Source organism: Choloepus didactylus, assembly GCF_015220235.1.
Source record: "Choloepus didactylus isolate mChoDid1 chromosome Y unlocalized genomic scaffold, mChoDid1.pri SUPER_Y_unloc2, whole genome shotgun sequence".
Taxonomy (NCBI): Eukaryota; Metazoa; Chordata; class Mammalia; order Pilosa; family Megalonychidae; genus Choloepus; species Choloepus didactylus.
In genome coordinates, this window is record NW_023637625.1 from 231,909 (window position 1) to 257,492 (window position 25,584).

Sequence of the window (25,584 nt, forward strand, 5' to 3'; positions counted from 1 at the left end):
TATGTACAAGTGGAATTGCCAGGTCATATGGTAATTCTGTATTTAACTTTTTGAGGAACACCATATTGTTTTCCACAGTGACTGTACCATTTCTCATTACCACCAACGAGGGTTCCAATTTCTCCACATCCCCTCAACACCTGTTGTTATCAATTTTTTTAAATAATAGCCATCCTTGTGGGTGTGAAGTGGTATCTCATTGTGGTTTTGGTTTGCATCTCCCTAATGACTAATGATGTTGAGCATCTTTTCATATGCTTATTGGCCATTTGTATATCTTTGGAAAATTTTCTTTTCAAGTCTTCCCCATTTCGAGTTGTGTTTTGGTTGTTGCATTGTAAAAGTTCTTTATATATTCTGGATATTAAGCCCTCATCTGATAGATGGTTTGCAATTATTTTCTCCCATTCTGTCGGTTATCTTTTCACTTTCTTGATAATACCCTTTGGTATACAAAAATTTTTTTTTAACGAGGCCAGATTTATCTATTGTTTCTTTTGTTGTTCGTGCTTTCGATGTTGTATTTAAGACTCTGTTACTGAATCTCAGGTCATGAAAATTTGCCCCTATGTTATCTTCTAAGCGTTTTATAGTTTAACCTCTTATATTTAGGTCCTTGATCCATTTTGAGCTAGTTTTTTGTATATGGTGTGTCATAGGAGTCTAACTTCATTCCTTTGCATGTGGATATCTAGTTGTCCCAACATTTGTTGAAGAGATTATACTTTCCCCACCCTTGTCAAAAATCAATTGGTCATAGATGTGTGGATCCACTTTGAACTTTCGAGAATTGTTGAACTTATAGTTGTGCTATATATATATGTTTCTTTGTAAGGACTCAACTAAAGAAGTTCCTCGGAAAATCAGTAAAGAGGGCAAGGCATCTTGCTGAGGAATATGGTGAACGTGCGGTAAATAAAGTTAAAAGTGTTAGAGATGAAGGTAAGTGAAATAGAACAATTTAGCTGAGTATTAATTTGTAATAATCTGAATTTAGCCTTTTATTTATAAGAAGCATTCTATTTGAAAGAAATAAACCTTTATAGCTAACATCTTAGAATTTCAATAAATCATGTTATTCCCTTTATCATTTAATTTTTTGGGTGTGAAGAAAAATGAATTTATACATCTTAAACATGAATTTGTACATATTTTGTGATTGTGGCAATCTGGAATAGTTGATGTTCAATAATCAGTTGTAAATTAGTTATATAAATAAGAAAATAAATATCCTTTAAAATCAGGGAAAATTTCTAACTTTGCACAGGTGTTAACCTATGCCTTTTTATCATTGTACTCATTTGTTTTATTTAATAGCAATGTGTACAGTACTAATTTTGTACAAGTCACTATTCTAAGCATTTTGAGGCATATGAACTCCTTTGATCCTTGTAAAAATCCTACGACAGGTAAGTATTATCTTCATTTTATAGATAGGAAAACTGAGGCACAGAAAGGTTTGAGTAACTTGCATATGGTCACACAGACAATAAATGACAGAGCTGGATTTGAAACCAGGTAATCTGACACCAGACTCCATGCTCTTAACCAATTTAGTAATAGACAAATTTTGTTTTTCCATTTTATGAATTTTTTTGGTAAGTAGTGGGTATTAACAGATGATAGTAGCTTTGTCTACATTAGCTAGTAGTGATTTCTATATTAATACTTTTCAGTTTTTCATACTGATCAAGATGATCCTTCATCAGGTGATGATGAAGGAATGCCATACACGAGACCAGTTAAATTCAAAGCAGCACATAGTTTCAAAGGACCCTATGATTTTGATCAGATTAAAGTGGTGCAAGATCTTGGTGGTGAACATATGGTAAGCTACTTTTTTATTTTTCAGGATTCTGATACTGTTTTCATTGAGGGAAATGCTTTGGCTTATATAAAGCGGATCTCTTATGTTTGTGATGTTGTTAGGCTGACCCAAGAAGAGCAAATCTGTATTAATATGATTTAATGAATAGGTAATGTAAAGGTCTGTCTCCAAATTATTCTTCAAGACATGAGTTATTGAATAAGTAAACTCTAGGTCTGTGTCATTAAGGAAGTTTTACCAAGGTGCCAAATTTCAAAGCAGTTAAATTAGAGGGTAGTTTACACTTTGCTAAATGTTTCAGATGTTGCCCAATGTATTTTAAATAATTCATGCCAATTTTTTGGAAGCTCAATCTATTTTGTAAACTGAAGTAGTCCTCTAAAACAAGTAGGGAGATAGAGTTTTCTTCCAGAGTTAAAATAAAGTAGACGAAAGTGCACAGTGTTTTGCAGTTGACTGCTGAAAATGCTAGGAATACAAGGAAGGCAGTAGTACAACTCACAAGTGGAATATTGATGCTCTATGTCCCTGATCAGGGAATCTAAAACTCCTTGTCATCTCTCAGTGTCTGAAACATTTTCCAAGTGGACTTTTATCTCTTTTTCTCCCTTAAAATGATATCCTTAAATTCTCCTCAATTCATCTACATTTGTGTTATTTTACTTATATTTAGAATGAGCTCTTGATTATCAGATTTAATGCAGCTATAAATGAAAATGTTATGTTTAATAAAAGAATACAAGAATTTTTAAACATTATTTTTAATGCAATTTTATTAAGATATATTCACACACCATAGAAACCATCTGAAGTATAAATCACTGGCTCACAGTATGCACGTAGTTGTGCATACATCCCCATGATCAAATTTAGAACATTTTCATTACTGCAGTAAAGAAATAAAAATAAAAAAGAAAACCCTGATCCTCCCATACACCCTATCCCCCCTCATTATTGACCCAGAGTATTGGGGTGGTACATTTGGTACTGTTCATGAAAGAGTATTAAAATATTACGGTAAACTACAGTCCGTAGTTTGCAATAGGTACATTTTCCCCCATACCTCTCAACTATTAACTCCTTAGTAATTAACTCCTTGTAATAGTATCATACATTTACAAGGAGTTGGTAATTAACTCCTTGTAATGCTATCATGAAAGAACTTTTTAATATTCATACAGTTAATCACAGACATTAAAAAAAGTTTTCCGTACTACCTTTGGCTTGCTATAGCTTTTAAAATTCGGCTTCACTGGAAGGTGAAGGTGATAGCCAGGTTGGAATTTAAATTTTGGTGTTTATAATCTGTACATAAATGTTTGGGTAATTATAGTACTAAAGAATTTGATGAATTTCCTTGTACTGTAGTGACTTCCATTTTTTCTTGTTTTAAGTAAAATCCCATTATAGCAGGCTCCAAATGACAAAATTTCTTAATAAACTTGAATATTGTAAAAAATGAACATTATTCCCGTAAATGAGCTGTTGCCTCTAGCTTGGATAACCTTTTTGAATGCATAGATGTGGTCTGTGATAGTATTTGTTGTAATAGGATTTGAACTTGCCAACTTAAGGATTCCTGTTCTTATACTCTTCACACCACCCCCACCCACCCCATGCATACTTCCCCATTGTTTTCAGTGTCTTGTTTCTTGGGGAAAAGCAGGGTGAGACCCCACCATTCCAACACATCTTCTAAATGTCCAGTGCTATGAGGGTTACTGGTAAGGTGGGCATTGCTCTTCCCTAAGCCATGGTCAGGAGTCATTGTTGCTATACTGAGGGCTCTGCCCCTGTTCTACCCCACCCCACTCTAGGAACTAGGAGGCTCCTAGACTGAGATCTCAAGCTAGGATTTGTGCTTTTATAATTAAGATTTCTGTCCACTTGAGAACTCCCATTTCCATTAATTCGTGGACAGGGTTTTGGGTCTTGAAGTTGTTAGTGTAGACTGTGGCAAACTGCAACTATCTTATTCCACCTTTCTTCTGAAAGTCCCTCCTTACAGTATTGTAGCCCCATTTGACTTTCTGCCTTAAGTGGTGTTAGTAGTGTGATCATTATCTTACTGTGTATAATTTAGCTTAATTCATAATTAACCTTGGCTTAAAAGTAATGTCTTAGATTTTTGAGTAACACACTTGAACTTCCCTTTGTTCTCATAGGGAGCTGTTTGGACCATGAAATTTTCTCACTGTGGCCGATTACTAGCCTCAGCTGGGCAAGACAATGTAGTGAGAATATGGGCCTTAAAAAATGCTTTTGATTATTTCAACAATATGCGAATGAAATACAACACTGAAGGTATTTTTTCATTTATTTATGGGCTTTAAAAATCTAGAGAAATAAGTAAATTTAAAATTTTAGGTATGATAATGCCCTCCTTATCTATCAATCATTTGCAGCAACCACTACGTTCCATAACAGCTACAAACTTAAAAGTAAAACAGAAGTTAACAGCAAAGTCTCTAAGCCCAATGAAAACAAAAGCCCACAAAACTTTTGAATTTGTCCCTTTTTAGGTGTAGCATATAGTTAATTTCCTTAAATATTGAAAACAAAGATGCCTGGTTTTCCCTGGCACCTTCAGTTTTATCTTAGATTAAAATGAAATAATTGATTAATATAGAAAAATAATGAGAATTTTACATATATATGTACACATACACACACGTATACATCCAATAAGTAAAGAATGTTTAAGGAAGCATAGCCATGGAAAGTAAATGTGAATTGTCATTATATCAAAAGACACATGAAAAAATGTTAAATGGGAATGAGAAACCTGAGAACATTATGTACAAACTGATTACAACTATGTAAAAATATTTATATATCACGGTAAATTATACATGGAAAGTATGTAGAGTTAATGTAAATAGGGGGTTTGAGTTTATGGGATTCTTTTAAAAATTTTTTTATTAAAGAAGTTGTGGTTTACAGAACAACCATGTATAAAATACAGGATTCCCATATTCTACCCCATGACCAACCATATTCTACCCCATGACCAACACCTTGCTTTCGTGTGGAACATTTGTTACAATTGATGGTAGCACATTTTTATAACTGTACTATAATTAAAGCCCATGGTTTTACTTATGGTGTTTATGGGATTCTTTTCCTGTAATTATTTAACTGTGGAACACATTTTCTCTACCCCACCCCACCCCCAATCAACCACTGCAGAAAACAGGAAATTAAGGGATGGGAGAAACATGGTAAAGTGAGAGAAGTTTCACTAACAATGGAGAATAGAAGTGGCCAGGGAAAAATATAGTAGAAGCATCAATTTGAGAAACATAGAAGTCTAGGGGAATTTGCCATACTCACAAGCTAGGCCATTTATACTTGAGTAGCCTTTGCAGGTATCGCTTACTTTATGCAATAATACAGAATTGAAAATGATACTGAATTGACAAGAAATTAAACTAAGTTTACAATATACAGTGAGTTTTTCCAGTCCTAACTATCGGTCATTTCTTTTATTACCCTGCTTGGAGCACAATGAGTATTTCATCTTGCTACTTGTTGTGACTAATAAGAATTTATTCACTATGAATACTGAGGATTTAACAGTATTTTGTTTACTAAATTAGGGAAATGGTTAAGCCATTTGATTCAGATTTTATATAAAAAATATAAAAGCAAATATTTTGGTACTTAAAGGATTATGCTTCGCTTGTTTAGAAAATGTATTTTTCTAGAATACTGCATTCTCTGACTATTAATTAGGCAATACTGTGTCATTATTTTTGACTGTTTTTGTTTGTTTGAGGGGAGAGTATGTGTCTGGGTATATGTATGTACGTACATGCCCTTTTAAAATTACTATGTTGTTTTTAGGACATGTATCCCCATCACCATCTCAAGAAAGTCTAAATTCATCAAAATCTGATACAGATACAGGGGTATGTTCATTGTTTTATGGTTACTATTGTGTAATGCCATAATTTGATTTGTTTGCTATAAAGTACCTTGTTTATCAAAAATTACAGTTTCATGAAGACACTTAATTTAAGATGTAGACTTAGAAACTACATTATCTTCTGATAGAATGGTAAGTGAAAAATTTGATGTTTAAAGGTTGCCAATGAACTAATATTACACAAGCTACCAAACTACTAATGTGAACTTAAAACAAAATCCTGTCCTCTTAAATCCATGTTTATTTAAAAGATAATAATAGTAATGGGTACCTGAAGAAGAGGTAATTAATGAAAGGAAAAAGATATTCAGACATTTTAATTATTCAGTCTTCATGGTTTAATAAATGCTTTACCAAGTTTCAGGTAGTTTAAAATATCTTCATGATTTTCATTTGCCCTTAGAGCTGGAAGGTAAAATATAACCAATTTTAAACCTAAAACACAGAATACAAAAGATTATCCTAAATTGTCTCCTGTGCTACTTGTGTATTGAGCTAAGTAAGGGTGATATAAAAAGGAGAACCTAAAATGGCCACCTACTCAACAGTTTTTTCCTAGGATTTCATTGACTTATAGTATTTGACACTAGCTTTGCCCTACTCCAGACAGACTCCTCTCAGTTTTCCATGGTTCTATTTTTCCTTGTTCTTTTTCTTATATCCCTGTTGGCTCTTTTTCTTCTGCCCCCTTAAATGTTGCTGTTTCTCAGAGTTCTGTCCTTGGCAATTCTCAGTCTACATTTCTTTTCTGTGTGTTCTCATCGACTCCTATGCCTTCAGTTTGTTTCTATAAGCTGATAACTCCTTTCTTGCTCTCTCCAGTCCTGGACTGTCTTTAGATCCTAATTCTTTGTTTCCTTTCCATAGCTTTATGTCTATTAAACAACAGGGGGATATTATTGCACATGCTGTTTTATAACCTGCCCTTTTCACACAACAATTTATAGGGTAACTCTACTTGTGTGTTCTTCAAGCACATTGATTAATAGGTCCAAAATTGAGCTTTCCTCAACTCATTTTTTGAGTGCCTTTATGTGTGCCAGACATTCCTAGATTCTGTAAAATCAAGAGACATATTCTCTAGCCTCAGGGACCTTGCTGACTAGTGAAATAGATAAATCCACCATTACACTATTGCATGGTCATATTCTACACAAGCATGCTACACAGGTAGAAGAATTAGCCTTATAAATCAGGATGTCAGGAAAAAACTCCTGGAGGAGGTAAGGCTTGAGCTAGGAGTTAGCTATTTGAGAGAAAGAAGGGAAGGACATTTCAGACAGGAAGTAGCAAATGCAAAGGCCTGGAAGGTGAAACAGCATGGCATGTTAAAAGTACTACAAGAATTCCATGTCTGAAGCAGAGGGTGCATGCATTAGAGGTAGGTGAGGGAGAGTAGACAAGAGAAGGATTTAAAATGGGTTTATGTGTTAACCCAAGACATTTGGACTTGATCCTGCAAACTACTGAAGGGGGGTTGCTTTAAAAGATTTTAATCAAGTGTTTAATTAACATGTTCAGATTTTTGTTTTAGAAAGAGCACTGTGATAGCACTGTGAAGGATAAATTGGATGGGAGCTCCAGGCTAGAGAAAGGAGACTCATTAAGAGGCTGTTAACCTAGGATAGAAATATATGGGTGTGCTTGCATTATGATAGATTGTGATAGCATTTGGGGATAGAAACCATGAAGATAAGCTGAATTTGAGAAATGTTAAAGTCAAATCTCTAGGACTTGGTGACTGACTAGCTCCTGGTGTGCAAGTGAGAAACCCAGGATGATTCCCAGGTGTCTGGCTTGAATAAACTGGTTAGATGGTAATGATCATTTATGGAAATATAAAACATGTAAGATAAATTTATTATCGATCCACAAACCTGCTTCTCCTCTAATTTGAACCTTATTTAATGATATGCATCAGCTTCCATCCAGTCAAAAATACTCTGGGGTCATTCTCCATTGCATTTTTTTTCTTTACCCACATATCAAATTAGTGACATATTTCTATCCACTGTAACCCTACCTCCAAATACCCATGGAAGGGACCCCCTCCTTCCCCCATTATCACTCACAGCCTCTGAGCTTCAACTTTCATTTAAATGTTTGTCATTGCCTCCCAATGGGTTTATATGCCTCTGGCCTCTACCCAGTTCATTTCCTACACTGCCACCAACCATTTTTTCAGAACACAGATCTGACTATGCCATTTTGGGTTTCAAATCTTCCACCTGCAGAATAAGATCCTTCCCACTATTTCCTCATCCTACCTTTTATCTCAGTTCTAACACCCTAGTGCCTATACATCCTACTTGCAATGCTGTATTTAGTTTTGCACCCTAAACACCCTTTTGCTTTCATGGCTTAGTTCATGCTGTTAACATTGAGAGTAATGTCATCCCTGTCGTCTTTTTTCACAGGGCAAAAGCCCTGCTTACCCTCCAAGATTCAGCTCAAGTTTTTTGTCTTAACTATTTTTTTTCCTGAATCCAGCAGGCAAAATTGTTCCTCATTTGTGTTTTGATGGCACATCGTGTATATTGTTACATTTACATTACTTACCACATCTTCCATGTCAGTTTGTTTCCCTGGCTAGCCTCTGGGTTCCTTTAAGGCCTCATGGATCATCCATATCCTTGGAACCCAAAACTGCCTGCATTCACCTTTGAAATCCTGCCTCTGTGGCTTTATTCCTATTGTTCCCCTTATCTGGATGCCTTCATTCTCCCTTCCTCCATAAAGTCTTCACTAACCTTTTGTGGCAGAGAAAATTTTAACTGCTTTGCTTTAGGGGAAAATGTTTGCTTTTATTGTTTAATTTACCAGTTAAAAATTACTGTTAAAAACCTGGACTACCTGTTGTATTCAACATCTTGTATTACTCTTATTTCAACAATCCTGCTCACAGATTCTTAGCTGCTTCCTTCTACCCCACCCCCCCAAAAAACCCTAAGTAACTCCCACTCCTGATTGAATACAAGGCCTTTCAAATGAGGAGTACAGTACCTTGACAAAAAAAAAATTAGTGATCCCCTGGAATACTGAGGTTTTTTATTCCATTTTTTTTTTTTGAGTAGTTGAGTAACATTTATATCTTTTATTTGCAGGAAAAAGACCGTTTTGGGGTTCTTTCCCTTCTGTCATTCTATTTGGGGACAGATAAAAGAAGTCTCTATTTCATATGCCCTTGGAGCTTGGTATCTTGTATTCTTTTAACCTAGCACTAGCTACATTGAGGTTAGGGTGCAGTAAGCACAATGGAGTTTATTTTCTTGATGCATGTATTGTTTTCTTTTTCATGATACTGATATCTTATATTCATCTCCGTTTAAATATTTTATCACTCTTCACAGCATCCATGTAAAATAGTATATATAAAAGTACTTGTACATTTGGTTACACAGAGTGACTACCCAAGACCAGCGCTCTTCCTCTTTGATAGAGCCAAGCCTGGAACTTCCTGGCTATTATTCTCTCTGTTTCTGTTGATTTCCAAAAGCAGCTCAGGAAATGTAAGGAAGAAAGGAAGGAGGTACATGTTTGGTTTGCTCCATTATGCTAAAGAATTATAAAATGGGGGTTTTTACAGTTGGCTTTAGCATAGACTGTTAAACCTTATGGCTTTTAAGAGTTCATAATTGGGTCAAACCCAAAAAATGAATATACTTATTTTAATAAGTGTACAATGTCTTCTTGACACTAGAAGTCATAGTTATGCTGTTTATCTAGAAGCTAATGCTTTTCTTGGGTAAATTTATGTTTAGTGGGCTCACTTAGTAGAATTTCAATATGAGTGAGTGTTACAGCATTTAACTGCTGCTTAAAATTTTTGAGAAGCGGTCATTAGAATCTAGAATTTGGATGAAAAGAGTTAACTGTAAGGGAGGGGAGAGGTAATTTTTGTAACATGTAGTCATGCAGTATTTTACAGAAATATGTGTTGGTTTAGAGAACCAACTCTACTGAGAATGCAGTAGACAATCCATGACAAGGAGCTCAATGTGGGAGAAGACATATCAACACTTAATGAATGTAAGTCCGAAACAGAATTAAGTATCTTTGACCCAAGAAGACTACTCCTTTAACAGTGTTCTTGATAACAGCTAATTGTTTAACTCATACCATATCCTAAGTTAGAAAACATGATCATGTTTTACTCTTCTCTCCCTCCAATGTCTTTATTCAACAAATCCTGCTTGTTTGATCTCAGAAATGTGTTTGGAATCTGAACACTCCTTTATTTTCCTGCTGCTATAATCCAGGCCTTTATACCTTACCTGGTCTATGATAGCTCTTCTCCCAGATTCCAGTCTTTTATTCATACTGCCAGCGGAATTACTTTCCTATGAAACAAATCTAATCATGTTATTCTCCTGTTTAAACGCTCTTTGGTTCTCTTTTTTCCTATAGAATTAAGTCCAAATTCCTTAACTTGAGTCAGCCTTTCCAGAAATCAGCCTGACCTTGGTTTTGCTGTTACTTCTTACCATTCTCTCTCAAAAACCTTATGTTCTGTGCCACTCAGTTGTTTATTGGTGCACCAGCAAAAATGTTAGACCCTTTGTTGGCTCCATATATTCATGTATAGTATTCCCCTTTGCCTGCCAAATTCATTCAAGACCTATCTCAAAAGAATACTACCTCTCTGAAGTATTCCTTGCTTCACCTAATGTATAATTACTCATACTCCATCACTATTTCCATGGTACTTCACCCGTATTTCAATTAAAATAACTTACTCTACCATATTATTTTGCTTATGTAATAGCTAACATTTTATTAGCCCTTGCTAGATGCAAAGAACAATGCTAAGTGCATTTAAGTCTTATCTAATTTAACCTCACAACAACCCTGTACTATGTATAATAACCCCATTTTACAGATGAAGATAAAGAAAGCTTAGAGATACTAAGTTACTCGTTTCTCCACAGTTAGGAAATATAGTGCCAGAGTTAGAGCCCATCTCTGATCTGTCTCTAGAGCTTATGTTCTTAATCATTATATTCCACTAGACCATTGGCAACTTGAGGACTGGGACTATATCTTCATTTAGTTCCCAAATATTTTTTGAGTGCCTAATATGTGCTAAGCACTGTTCTAGGAGCTGTAGATATAGTAGTAAACAAAAGAGATCAAAGTCTCTGTTCTTACGGAATTTAGATTCTAGTGAAGGGAAGGCAGAGAAACAAAATAAGCAAATTTTGCATTATATTAGAAAGTGATAAGCGTCATGGAGAAAAAATAAAACCGGTAAAGTGGGGCAGGGGGTGAATAAAGTAGATAAGCAAAGGTTCTCTGAAAGTTTGTCATTTGAGCAAATTCTGAATGGGGTGAAGGAGTGATAATATTGATATCTGGAGAAGAGCATTCCAGATAGAGGGAACAGAAAATGTAACTGCTATAAGGCACAGGTTTGGTGTGTTTAAGAAACAGCAAAGAGATTTGGGTAGCTGTAGCCCAGTGAGTGAGGGGAAAGACGGTAGAAAATGAAGTCCCAGAGGTGGGGATGGGGAGATCAGAATACATGGGAGACTGCATGGAATTGGATTTTTTCTCTGAGAAAGATGGAAGTCAGTGACGGGTTTTTGAACAGATAATTACATAATCTGACTTATCTCTTAAAAGAATCACTCTGGCTGCTATGTTGAGAGTAGATTATAGGAGGATAAGAAAGTCTTATTTATTTTGTTATCTCAAATAACCAACATAGCATCTGGTATATAGTAAGTACGAATAGCAAAAGCTTTACAATTTTTTGTAGCAATCCAATTTTTAAATGGCATTTTTATGTAATCAGAAAATTTGAATATGAATTTGATATTAAATGACACAAATGGTATGTTTTAGGTATGATAATGGCATGGTAGTTATATTTAAAAGAAGGCTTATCCAACTTGAAAGGTGAAATCACTGCCCTACCCCCTACGTGGGATCAGACACCCAGGGGAGTGAATCTCCCTGGCAACGTGGAATATGACTCCCGGGGACAAATGTAGACTTGGCATCGTGGGATGGAGAACATCTTCTTGACCAAAAGGGGGATGTGAAAGGAAATGAAATAAGCTTCAGTAGCAGAGAGATTCCAAAAGGAGCCGAGAGGTCACTCTGGTGGGCACTCTTACGCACACTTTAGACAACCCTTTTTAGGTTCTAAAGAATTGGGGTAGCTGGTGGTGGATACCTGAAACTATCAAACTACAACCCAGAACCCATGAATCTTGAAGACAATTGTATAAAAATGTAGCTTATGAGGGGTGACAGTGGGATTGGGAAAGCCATAAGGACCACACTCCACTTTGTCTTGTTTATGGATGGATGAGTAGAAAAATAGGGGAAGGAAACAAACAAACAAACAGACAAAGGTACCCAGTGTTCTTTTTCACTTCAATTGCTCTTTTTCACTTTAATTATTATTCTTATTATTTGTGTGTGTGTGCTAATGAAGGTGTCAGGGATTGATTTAGGTGATGAATGTACAACTATGTAATGGTACTGTGAACAATCGAAAGTACGATTTGTTTTGTATGACTGTGTGGTATGTGAATATATCTCAATAAAATGAAGATAAAAAAAAAGAAGGCTTATCAGTTGGAAATATATTTTGAAATATTTACTAGTAAAATTAATAGTGTAGATCTTGCTTTAAAATGCTCCAACAAAAATAAACAAATAAAGGTGTAAGGATTGATAAACAAGATGGGTAAAATGTTGATAATTGTTAAAGCAGGTGATGGATGCATGGGTTCATTGTGGCATTATATTATGCTATCTACTTTTGTGTGTATTTGGAATGTCTAGAATGAAAAGTTAAAATATATAGAGAGAGTGAACACTACAACTTTTACTTGGTGATTCTACCTTTAATAATTGACCATAAGGAAATAAGAAAATATGCTCAAAAGGTGTACATGAAAGGGTTTTCATTGTAGTTTTCCTTCAGTAGCTAAAATTTGAACAACCTTAATTTCTAATAGCTGGAAAATAAGAACTATGGTATAATCCATATCTCAGAATATTATGCAGTCCTTAAACTGTTTTGGAAGACTATTTAATGACATTTTTTAAAATTCACATTAAAAGGTAAAGTGAAAAATGAATGAAAAAATTAGATGCAATATTATCCCAATTTTGACTAAACTATATAAATATTTATAAATAGAAGATTTAAAGGAAATACTCTAAATTATTAACAGTAGTTACCTAAGTGGTAGGATTTCAGGTGATTTTTATTTATATTTCTGTATTTTTCAGAATTTTTCTAATAAACTTACCTTCTTTTATTAAAACAAATAAAAGACACTGTGACTGTCTGAAGTTTAAACCATTTGACCCTTATAAAAGGATAAAGAAATAGTCACGGGAAAAATTCATATTCTAAAATGTTCATTGAATTGCTATTTATATTAACGAAATAAAAGGGGAAATGTTTAAATGACCAGAGGAAGGAGAATGCTTAAGTTATGGTTCACCCATATTATGCAGCCAGTAAATGTTTTCAAAGAGTGAAATACAGAAAATGCTCATGGTATAATCAGAAAGAGGATATCGAATTGTGTGTATACTATGATCTCAGTCATATTTTAAGAAATGAAAGACTGAAGATGTTCAAAATGTTAGGAGATTATAGGTGATTCTAATGTTAGATTTTCTACTTTCTGTATTCTCTGAATTGTCTATATTAAGCATGTATTATTTTATATTCAAAAACATTATTTAAATGCTTTGGAAAAAAGGTAGAAAGCAGGGAGAAGGAAATGTTAAAGGAGAAAGGAAGAGATCTGAAATCACTGCTAGGGGGGATATGCTAAGGAGTTAATGAAAAGTAAATGAAAGACGACTAAACAAAAAGTTGAATTTTATGTAATGGGATATATATGTTTAGTTTTATGTCTTCCACAAGTCTAGTCTGACTGCAAAACATAAGGAAAGTAGTTGTAGTCATCTAGGGTTAGGAGTGCTTGGCAAAACGTCAGGGAGTTCATTTTTCTGGTCTTTCTCCATGGTTGGCATGAAGATGTTTTTGTAAACTGTAAAGTTCTAGACCAATGATAGTGGTAGTTTTTATCTGTCCCCATGATCACTGTCCTAGTTCAAGCCCTCATCATTCTTACTTAAAATTACTGACCACTCTTTCTGCCTCTATTCTACCTCTCCAAACCATCTTTTACATTACTGACCAGAGTTCTTTTTCTAAAGCACCAGTCAGCTTGTATTATCTTTCCTTTTCAGAAATACATGTTGGCTGTATATCACTTTAGAATGTCTGAACTTCTAAGACACACATTCAAGGCTCTTTATGATCTGGCCTCAAAATGCCTTTCCACCCTAATCCCTTACGATATCTCCAAGTACTTTTTTCTCCATCGACATCCTGCCTGCCTTTCCTAAATATGCAAGGCTTAGCTAACACTCCATATTTTTTGTTCATGCTATATCCTCTAAAACATTTGAGGGACAAACTGGACTTACAATTAGTTGCTTTGTATGCCCACTTTGGTTCAGCTATTTACAGGTGATTGGGTGACCTTCAATATGGTATTTTAACCTCTCTGAGCCTCAATTTTTAAGAATTTTTTCATTCTCCTAATGTTAATACCTACCTCAAAGAGTTGTTAGGATTCATTCAGATAATGAATACCCAAAAACATGCTGTAAACTAAATGCATGCCACACACATATGGCATTATCTTCTACCTACCTCTGTCAGGATGCTTTTGACCTCATGCTTATGCCTAAATGAACAGTCACTAGGAAAGGGAAAAATGGCTTAAACAATAAGGAGGCGGAGAACCTAAGATGGCAGCTAGGTGAGACAGGGCAAAAAAACACCTCTGTGAAAAACACTAGATAAAAACCAGAAAGTGACCCAGAGCACTAGTTTCAGCAGTGCACCAGCTGGACAAGGTATGCTAAAACCACAGGGACCATGCACTTTGTGAAACCGGGAGTCTGCATTCTGAAACAAGTAAGCCGGCTGAAAGTCCTGCGGCCACTCTGCGGTGTGGGGAAACTGGGGGTTGGCATTTGGAGACGGACTAGTTCTTTAGAAAAAAAAAAAAAAAACCCGGGAGCTGGCTGCAGTTATGATGGTGAGAACTGCGCAGTGAAGCACGGCAGGAGTGGGCTGTGTCAACCTCTCAGTGTGTGGCATGGAGGATAGACAACTGCTGATTCCCTCAGGGCCTGGGGGGGGGCAGAGGGGAGAGCCAAAAGGAGAAAGAAACCACGCTGCTTGCAGCCAGCTCCCCAGCAGGCTTGAGACACTCCTGCCTGGGGCCGTACCCACAGCCCAGAGCCATGCTGGGAAACCCAGTGTGACAGGGAGTGTATCCCACGGCACCACGGACATGCAACAATATCAGCTATGGACAGTGGCCTTGGGTGCATACACAGCTAGTTGTCCTGGAGCTGGGAATGCGGAGCTGTGCGAAAAGGGGAGGGATGTGAGACACCCCATTCAGCCATCTTTGCATCAAGCTGGGAGCGCCCCTGCACAGCCCGGTGGTCCAGGGCTTCCCTTGAGGGATGGCGTGCACTTGTGACATAGCACAGCCTTCCCTCAGCAAAGGTCCTGGAAGATCACAGCTGATAAGGGGGCCCGCTTGGAAAACCCAGGGACGCTTCGTCAATGCTGGCAACTTGTGGGTCAGCAGCAGAGAAAATCTGGGGCAAAACTGAAATGAAGGCTTAGATTAGACTCTTGCAACAGCCTTGAATCTCTGGGAACACCTGGGAGGTTTGAATATTAAAGCTACGCTGCCTGCCTAACCACCCAGCCACACATCCCTCATTCAGGGCAGATGGCGCCAGCGACACACCCAAACTGAGTTCACCAATTGAACCCCACAAGAATCATTTCCTCACCACAAAGACAAAGTTGAGGAGAACTGACTTGAGGAGAATAGGTGACTCACAGATGCTGTCTGCTGGTTAGTTACAGAAAGTGTACGCCACCAAGCTGCAGTTCTGAAAAATAAGATTGGTATTTTTTACAACTTGAAAGAACCCTATCAAGCAAAGCAAATGCCAAGAGGCCAAAAACAGCAGAAAATCTTAAAGCATATGATAAAACCAGACAATATGGAGAACCCAATCCCAAACACCCAAATCAAAATATCAGAAGAGACACAGTACTTGGCGCAATTAATCAAAGGACTACAATCAAAGAACAAGAGCATGGCACAGGATATAAAGGACATGAAAAAGAACATGGCAAAGGATATAAAGGACATAAAGAAGACCCTAGAAGAGCATAAAGAAGAAATTGCAAGAGTAAATAAAAAAATAGATGACCTTATGGAAATTAAAGAAACTGTTGGCCAAATTAAAAAGACTCCGAATACACATAATACAAGATTAGAGGAAGCTGAACAACGACTCAGTGTCCTAGAGGACCACAGAACAGAAAATGAAAGAACAAATGAAAGAATGGGGAAAAAATCGAAAAAATCGAAATGGATCTCAGGGATACGATAGATAAAATAAAATGTCCGAATTTAAGACTCATTGGTGTCCCAGAAGGGGAAGAGAAGGGTAAAGGTCTAGAAAGAGTATTCAAAGAAGTTGTTGGGGAAAGCTTCCCAAACCTTCTACACAATATAAACACACAAAGCATAAATGCCCAGCGAACTCCAAATAGAATAAATCCAAATAAACCCACTCCAAGACATACTCTGACCAGACTGTCAAATACTGAAGAAAAGGAGCAAGTTCTGAAAACAGCAAGAGAAAAGCAATTCACTACATACAAAGGAAACAATGTAAGACTAAGTAGTGACTGCTCAGCGACTACCATGGAGGCAAGAAAGCAGTGGCATGACATATTTAAAATTCTGAGAGAGAAAAATTTCCAACCAAGAATACTTTATCCAGCAAAACTCTCCTTCACATTTGAGGGAGAGCTTAAATTTTTCACAAACAAATGCTGAGAGATTTTGCCAATAAAAGACCTGCCCTACTTCAGATACTAAAGGGAGCCCTACCAACAGAGAAACAAAGAAGAGAGAGAGAGAGAGAATTTTAACAGACGTATATAGAACCTTCCATCCCAAATCACCAGGGCACACATTTTTCTCTAGTGATTACGGATCTTTCTCCAGAATAGACCATATGCTGGGACAGTAAACAAGCCTCAATAAATTAAAAAAAAATTGAATATATTCAAAGCACATTCTCTGACCACAATGGAATACAATAGAAGTCAATGATTTTTTATTTGTAACTCCACTGTTTACTTACTGCATGATATAAAATACACAGATCTCTAATGACAAATCAGTGGTTTTGGACTCAATGTAAAATATGTAATTTTTGACAAGAACTATATAAAGGTGGGGGAATGAAGGAGTATAGGAACATAGTTTATATGTCCTATTGAAGTTAAGTTGGTATCAAAGGAAAACAAGATTGTTATGGATGTAAGAGGTTAATTTTAAGCCTCACAGTAAACACGAAGAAATTATCAGAGAATATGACCATAGAGATGAAAAGTAGAGTATGGGTTATGAGAAGTGGGGGAAGGGGCAATGGGGAGTTAAGAAATGATTGTAGGGTTGCTGTTTGAGGTGAAGGGAAATTTCTAGTAATGGATGGTGGGAAGGTGATAGCATTACAACATTCTAAATGTGATTAATCCCACTAATGGAATGCTAGGGAGGGGTGGAATGGGAAGATTTAGGCTGTATGTATGTTTCCACAATTGAAAAAAAAAGTCTAAATAGATGACAGTTGAATGCCAAGGATAATCCTGGATGAGATCTGAGAATGGAGGACAGGAGGCTCAAAGGGACACAGTTGAGACATAAGGAAAAAAAAAGGGGAATATGAAATGTAAGCTTTGTATCAATGTTGAATTTCTTGAACTTCTTAGCTGCGCTTAATGGGATTGCATAAAAGAATGTTCTTTTTCATGGGAATTGTATATGTGAATTATAGTGTTTGTTCAAGGATGTGTGCAGCTAGTTCTCATATGTTCAGAAGACAGAGCAATAGATGATGGATGATAGGCAGGGAGGGAGGGAGGGAAAGGGAAATGGTGGTGTGACAGGATGTTAAAGTTGGTCGATCAGGGTATTGGAGGAGGGGGGTCAGGGTATGCTGGAGTTCTGTGTATGGGGTTTGTATTGTTTTTGCAACTGTTCCTATAACTTTGAATTTATTTCAAAATAGAATTTAAAATAAATAATAAATAAAAATAAAAATAAAATAAATAAATAAAAATTAAAAAAAAAAAAACAATAAGGAAGCAAATCTGGAAGTTAACATTCCAGATTGGTTAATTCAGCAGCTCAATAGTGTCATCAGGGAAATGGGGTCCTCCCAACTTTGTGCTTTGCTGTTCTTTGTCCGTTTTTTGGTTCTCTTGGGATTATTCTCCTTGTGGTTCTAAGATGGCTAATACAATCTTAAATGTCACATGCAGATGACAATGTTCAGAGGTTGAAAAGGGGAAGGTCTTTTCATATGCCCCATTTTAAGAGCCAGAAAGATTTCCTGGAAGCCCCCCTGTCCCCTCCACAACCCTGTTAACTTTTCTTTATGTCTGATGAAAATTATAGTGCATGCTTATACCTAAACAAACAGACGCTGGAACTGTTTTTCCTCTCTCTCAGAGAAGAATATACTAGGGTGAGGAGATGAAAAGAAGAGGTGATAAGCAGTATTTAGCATGAAGAGTTTGCTAATAGTGGAACAAGATTTCATTCGGGCATCAGATAAAATGAGAGAACAAACGGGGTGGAAAGAATATGAGGCTTTTGTTTTGCTAGTTTTGCATCTGAGTTTTAAAGTTTGTCTTAATGTCTAAATAGGTATGCAGTGGAACTGATGAAGACCCTGATGATAAAAATGCACCGTTTCGGCAACAGCCATTTTGCAAATATAAAGGACACACTGCGGATCTCCTTGATCTTTCATGGTCTAAAGTAAGAAACACTTGATTTGAATTTCATATGACTTCCATGTAAATATGACTTTAGGATTAAAACAAATGTTATATTTGTAGAATTGTCAACACCCTCAGTTATTTCAGTGTTCATATGTGCTTTATGGGCATTATCTACAAAATAACCTAAAAAGAGAAACCATCAGATTAGGCTAATAAAATATTTACTTTAAATTACTTAATGGCTTCTATCTGGATCTGTCTATATTTGTTACCTTTGCTATTTTTAATGCATTTTTTATTGGGAAGTTTAACATATATGCATAACACTGATAACTTTCAAAGTACAATTTAACAAGTAGTTAACAAATTTCAAAGAATGTCATGGGTCCACAGTTCTACAACTTCAGCTATTGCTATTTTTAATGCATTTTTTATTGTGAACTTTAACATATATGCATAACACTGTTAACTTTCAAAGTACAATTTAACAAGTAGTTAACAAATTTCAAAGAATGTCATGGGTCCACAGTTCTACAACTTCAGCTACTTCCATTATTGTAAAATATAACATACATACAGAAAGGTGTCAATTTCCGATGTACAAATCAACAAGCAGTTAATACAGGTAATTTCAAAAATTGTTACCGGTTACTTTTCTACAGTTTCAGTACTTTCCTTATGCTGAAATATAGGATATATACAGAAAGGTGAAGAGGTTCAAAGCACAGTAGCTAAAACAAATAGCTATAGAGCAAATTTCAAAGAATGTTGTAGGTTAAGTTGCACCATGTCATTTACCTCCTTCCAGCTATTCCAATACCCTAGCATCTAAACTATATATACATATATATATGTGTGTGTGTGTATATATATATTTATATTTATATAAAGTTTCGGTATTCATAGACCTTTGTTAAATCTTATCTTGATTGTTGCTACCCCTTCCTCTCACTTAATCACTTTCTGTATCTTCAGGGGTGTCTAGGCAGTGAGCACCCTAACTTGTTCATATTGAAAGGGGGTGTCGACAGTCTGGGGAAGGGGACTACATCTGATTGTTGTTCTTAAAGAGGCTGTTGCCTCTGAGTTTTAGGACTTACCTGTTATAGGAACACTCTGGTGGATTTAAGTTTCTGAAAGATGAAAACTTTAGTAAGTACATCTTTTATAAAACCTCAGGTAAAGACCTAGGTATTTGGGGACCATTTTTGGTAAGGGCGTGGCATACGGTGGCCATTTCAGGTATCTACCTGGAGCTTGCATAAGACAAACCTCCAGGATAGCCTCTCAACTATTTGGGATCTCTCAGCCACCGTGACCTCAGCTTGTTACCTTTCTTTTTCCCCCTTTTGGTCAAGCAGGCATTTTCAGTCCCTCACTGTCAGGGCCAGGAGCATTCCTGGGAGTCATGTCCCATGTCGCCAGGGAGATTCATTCTCCTTGGAGTCATGTCCCTTTTTGGGGATCGGTTAATGAATTTATTTGCAGAGTTGGGCTTAGAGAGAGAAAGGCCATATCTGAGCAACAAAAGAGGTTCCCCAAAGGTGCCTCCTAGGAATAATATAGGAAGGCTTAGCCTCCCATTTACAGCCATAAGTTTCACAAGAGCAAGCCTCAAATTGAGGGCTTGATTTAAGTAGTTGTTTCCTAATTTCACTTAATATATATTCTATACCAAGATAAATGTTCAATTTCTTACATTATCTTCACTTAGTTGTACAGTCACCATCACTCTCAACTTTAAACAATTGTCATAACATAATACATCCCAGAGCTCTTATCATCTGCTAATTATTCATCCCTAGTATTAGTGTAGTGTTGGTAAGATATTCCTATTATATATAGTCTATAGTATGTAATGGGTAGTTTTTCCATATACCACTCTGTTGTTAACTTTCTGCACCGGTGTCATCTTTAAGTGTATCATGCTTACACTTATTTAGCCTTGTGGTGCTGCTCTGTGGGCTACATGCCTTTAAACAATCATTTACGAACATGTTCGCCTTCAATGTGTCACTGATACTTATAATCCTGTTAATGAATCATAGTCACACCTGACCATTCCCATATCATTAAGTTCACCCTCATTATCATATCTGTACATCTTAAATTATCATTCCCCTTTTGCTAGCTACTGTCTCTAGGTCCCCTATATTCGACACTATATGACACTTATTTTACATTTTTTACGGAGTTCACATTAGTGGTAATGTACAATATCTCTCCTTTTGTGTCTGACCTGTTTCACTCAGCATTATGTCCTCAAGGTTCATCCGTGTTAGGTGTTTCACAACCTCATTCCTTCTGACTACTGTGTAGTATTCCATGATATGTATATACATTTTATTTATCCACTCATCTTTTGAAGGACATTTGGATTGTTTCTGTCTCTTGGCAGTTGTGAACAATGCCACTATGAACATTGGTGTGCAAATACCTTTTGGTTTCACTGCTTTCAGATCTTCTGGGGTATATACCAAGAAGTGAAATTGCTGGATCATAGGGTAACTTGATACCTAGTTTTCTGAGGAACCACCACACTGTCTTTCACAGTGGCTGTACCATTATATAGTCCCACTAGCAACGAATAAGAGTTCCAATTTCTCCACATCCTCTCCAGCATTTGTAGTTTCCTGTGTGTCTAATGGCAGCCATTCTTATTGGTGTGCAATGATAACTCATTGTAGTTTTGATTTGCATTTCCCGAATAGCTAGTGAAGATAAACATTTCTTTTCATGTGTTTTTTAGCCATGTGTATTTCCTCTTCAGAGAAACATCTTTTCATGTCTTTTGCCCATTTTATAATTGGGCTGTTTGTACTATTATTGTTGAGTTGTAGGATTTCTTTATATATGCAAAGTATCAGTCTCTTTATCAGACATATGGTTTCCAAATGTTTTCTCCCATTGCATTGACCTCTTCACCTTTTTGACAAATTCCTTTGAGGTACGGAATCTTTTGATTTTATCTATTTTTTCTTTCATTGCTTGTGCTTTGGGTGTAAAGTCTAAGAAGCCACCTCCTAATACTAGGTCTTACAGATGTCTCCCTACATTATCTTCTAGGAGTTTTATGGTACTGTCTCATATTGAGGTCTTTGATCCACTTTGAGTTAATTTTTGTGTAGGGTGTGAGGTAGGGGTCCCTCTTTCATTCTTTTGGATATGAATATCCAGTTCTCCCAGTCCCATTTGTTGAGAAGACTGTTATGTCCTAGTTCAGTGGATTTGGTGGCCTCATCAAAAATCAGTCGACCATAGATCTGGGGGTATGTTTCCAAATTCTCAGTTGGATTCCATTGATCAATAAGTCAGTCTTTGTGCCAATACCGTGCTGGTTTTTTTGTTTCTTTGTTTAATTTAATTTCATTGAGATTATTCACAACCCATACAGTCATCCAAAGATTCAAAATACACCATCAGTTGCCCACAGTACCATCATACAGCTGAGCATCCATCACCACAGTTAATTTTTTTTCAATTTTTAGAACATTTTCATTACTCCAGAAAAGAAAGACAAGAAAAGAAAACTCAAATCGTCCCATATTCTAACCATCCCCCCCCCCAATTATTGAGTCATGTTATTGGTATAGTGTGTTTGTTACTGTTGATGAAAGAATATTAAAATACTACTAACTGTAGTACATACTTTGCAATAGGTATATTTTTTCCCTATATACCCCTCTATTATTAGCCTTATTCTATATCCTGGTAACTTATATTTCATGTCTATGAATTTGCATATTATAATTAGTTCATATCAGTGAGACCATACAATATTTGTCCTTATGTGTCTGATTTATTTCACTCAATATAGTGCCCTCAGGGTTTCCTTATCAACCTGGTTTTTTGTTTTTTGTTTCTTTTTAAGATGGCTTTGTTCACCTACCATAATCACATATTTATGCATTCACCATCACCACTATCTATATAAGGACATCTCCATTTCTTCCACAAGGAAAGAGGAAGAGACAAAGTAGAAACACAAGAAAAAGAAAGAAAAAAAGACAGCTGAAAAGCAACAACAGGAAGGATAGAATTAGACTAAAGTAGAATAAAAGAGTGAGACAACATCACCAATGCCAAGAGTCCCATACGCCTCCCTTATGTCCCCCTCTTACAGACATTTAGCTTTGGTATATTGCCTTTGTTACATTAAAGAAAGCATAATACAATGTTTCTGTTAACTATAGCCTCTAGTTTGCATTGATTATTTTTTCCCTAATACCACCCATTTTTAACACCTTGCAAGGTTGACATTCATTTGTTTACCATGCTATTTTGACTAATGTGACTTTATAGTAAGCTTCAAAGTCAGGAAGTGTAAGTCCTCTCACTTCGTTTATCTTTTTTAGAATGTTTTTAGCAATTTGAGGCCCCTTTCCCTTCCAAATAAATTTGATAACTAACTTTCCAAATCTGAAAAGTAGGTTGTTCGAATTTTGATTGGAGTTACATTGAATCTGTAAATCAGTTGGGTAAGACTGACATCTTAACGACATTTAGCCTTCCTACCCATGAACGGAGAATATCATGCCATCTCTAGCACCACTTTTATTTCTTTTAGTAAATTTATATAATTTTCTGTGAGAGAGGTTTTTACATCCATGGTTAAATTTATTCCTAAGAAATTTATTTTTTTAGTTGCTATTGTGAATGGAATCTTTTTATTGAGTGTCTCTTCAGTTAAGTGATTTCTAGTGCATAGGAGCATTAACTGACTTATGTGCATTAATCTTCTATCCTGCCACTTTGCTGAATTTGTTTATTAGCTCAAGTAGCTGTGTTGTAAATGTCTCAGGGTTTTGCAAATACAAGATCATATATCATCTGCAAATAATGACAGTTTTACATCTTTCCAATTTGGATGCCTTTTATTTCTGTTTTGCTGGATTGCTCTGGCTAGAACTTCTAGCACAATGTCGAATAATAGTAGTGACAGCTGGCATCCTTATCTCATTCCTGATCTTAGAGGGAAGGCTTTCAGTCTCTCACCATTGAGTACTATGCTGGCTGTGGGTTTTTCATACATGATCTTTATCATATTGAGGAAGTTTCCTTCAATTCCTACGATTTGAAGTGTTATCAAAAAAGGATGCTGAATTTTGTCGAATGCTTTTTCACCATCTGTTGCGATGATCATTTGATTTTTTTCCCTTTTGTTTTATTAATGTGTTGTATGCATTGATTGATTTTCTTAAGTTGAACCACCTTGCATACCTGGGATGAACACCACTTGGTCACGGGGTATGATTTTTCAATGTCTTTGGATTAAGTTTGCACGTATTTTGTTGAGAATTTTTGAATCTATATTCGTTAGGGAGATTGGCCTGTGGTTTTCCTTTCTTGTAGCATCTTTATCTGGTTTTGGTATTACAGCGATGTTGGCGTCATAAAATGAGTGAGGTAGTGTTCCATTTTTTTTCAGTTTTTCAAAGTGTTTTTGTAGGAATGGTATCAGTTCTTTTTGGAAAATTTGATAAAATTCTCCTCTGAAGCCATCTGGCCCTTGGCTTTTATTTGTAGGAAGATTTTTGATGATTGATTGGCTCTCTTTACTTCTGATTGGTTAGTTAAGATGTTCTCTTTCTTGTCTAGTCAGTCTAAGTTGTTCGTATGTTTCCAGGAAATTATCAATTTCCTCTGAATTGTCTGGTTTGTTGGCATACAGTCATTCATAGTATTCTCTTATGATTTTTTTGATTTCTTTGCGTTGGGATCTGCAGTAATGTCCTGCCTCTCATTTCTGATTTTCTTTGTTTGGGTCTTCTCTGTTTTTGAATTTGTCAGTCTAGCTAAGGGTTTGTCAGTCTCGTGGATCTTCTCAAAGGACCAACTTTTGGTTTTATTTAGTTTCTGTATTGGTTTTTTCTCCATGTCATTTATTTCTGCTTTATTCCTTATTTCTTTTCTTCTACTTGCTTTAGGATTAGTTCGCTGATCATTTTCTAGCTTCTTCAGTTCCATTAGTTCTTTGATTTTAGCTCTTCCTTTTTAAATTTGTGCATTTGGAGCTATAAATTTCCCCCTCAAGCCTGCCTTCACTTCATCCCATAAATTTTGATACATTGTGTTCTCATTTACATTCGTCTCTAGATATTTAGCAGTTTATCCTTTGACCCACTGATTGTTTAGTAATGTGTAGTGTAATCTCCAGATATTCGTGAGTGTTCTAGATCTTTGATGTTGTTGACTTCTAGTTACATACCATTGTGGTGAGAGAATGTGCTTTAAATAATTTCAGTCTTTTTAAATTCACTGAGTCTTGTTTTATGCCCCAGCATATGTGATCTATACTGGAGAAAGTTCCATGAGCACTAGAGAAGAATGTATATCCTGGTAATTTGGGATGTAATGCTCTGTATATGTCTGTTAAGTCTAATTCATTTATCACTTTGTCTAGGTTCTCAGTTTCACTATTTGTCCTCTGTCTGGTTGTTCTATCTATAGGAGAGAGTGATGTATTGAAGTCTCCCACGATTATTGTGGAAACATCTATTGCTTCCTTCAGTTTTGCCAGTGTTTGTCTCATGTACTTTGGAGCACCTTTATTGGGTGTGTAAACATTTATGATTGTTACTTCTTCTTGATGAATTGTCCGTTCTGTTAGTTTGTAGTGTCCTTCTTTGTCTCTTATTACATTCTTGCATTTAAAGTCTATTTTATCTGAAATTAGGATTGCTACCCCTGCCTTCATTTGGCCATAGCTTGCATAGAATATTTTTTTTCCATCCTTTCACTTTCAGTCTCTGTGTTGCTGGGTATAAGATGAGTGTCCTGGAAACAGCATAGTGATGGTTGTTCTAGTTTGCTAATGCTGCCAGAATGCAAAACACCAGAAATGGATTGGCTTTTATAAAAGGGGATGTATTTGGTTACACAGTTATAGTCTTAAGGCTGTAAAGTGTCCAAGGCAACACATCAGCAATCGGGTACCTTCACTGG

The 25,584-nt window shown here is 36.1% G+C and overlaps 1 protein-coding gene across 1 annotated transcript in view; it reads left to right on the forward strand.

Annotated features, from left to right (window-relative positions):
* Positions 1–25,584, forward strand: part of WDR44 (WD repeat domain 44) — a 100,720-nt gene that overhangs the window by 60,027 nt on the left and 15,109 nt on the right. The window contains exons 9-13 of the mRNA XM_037824732.1: positions 836–942; positions 1,677–1,828; positions 3,994–4,132; positions 5,675–5,739; positions 18,563–18,676. Coding sequence (XP_037680660.1) covers positions 836–942; positions 1,677–1,828; positions 3,994–4,132; positions 5,675–5,739; positions 18,563–18,676 — 577 coding nt within the window. The remainder of the gene's footprint in view (positions 1–835; positions 943–1,676; positions 1,829–3,993; positions 4,133–5,674; positions 5,740–18,562; positions 18,677–25,584) is intronic.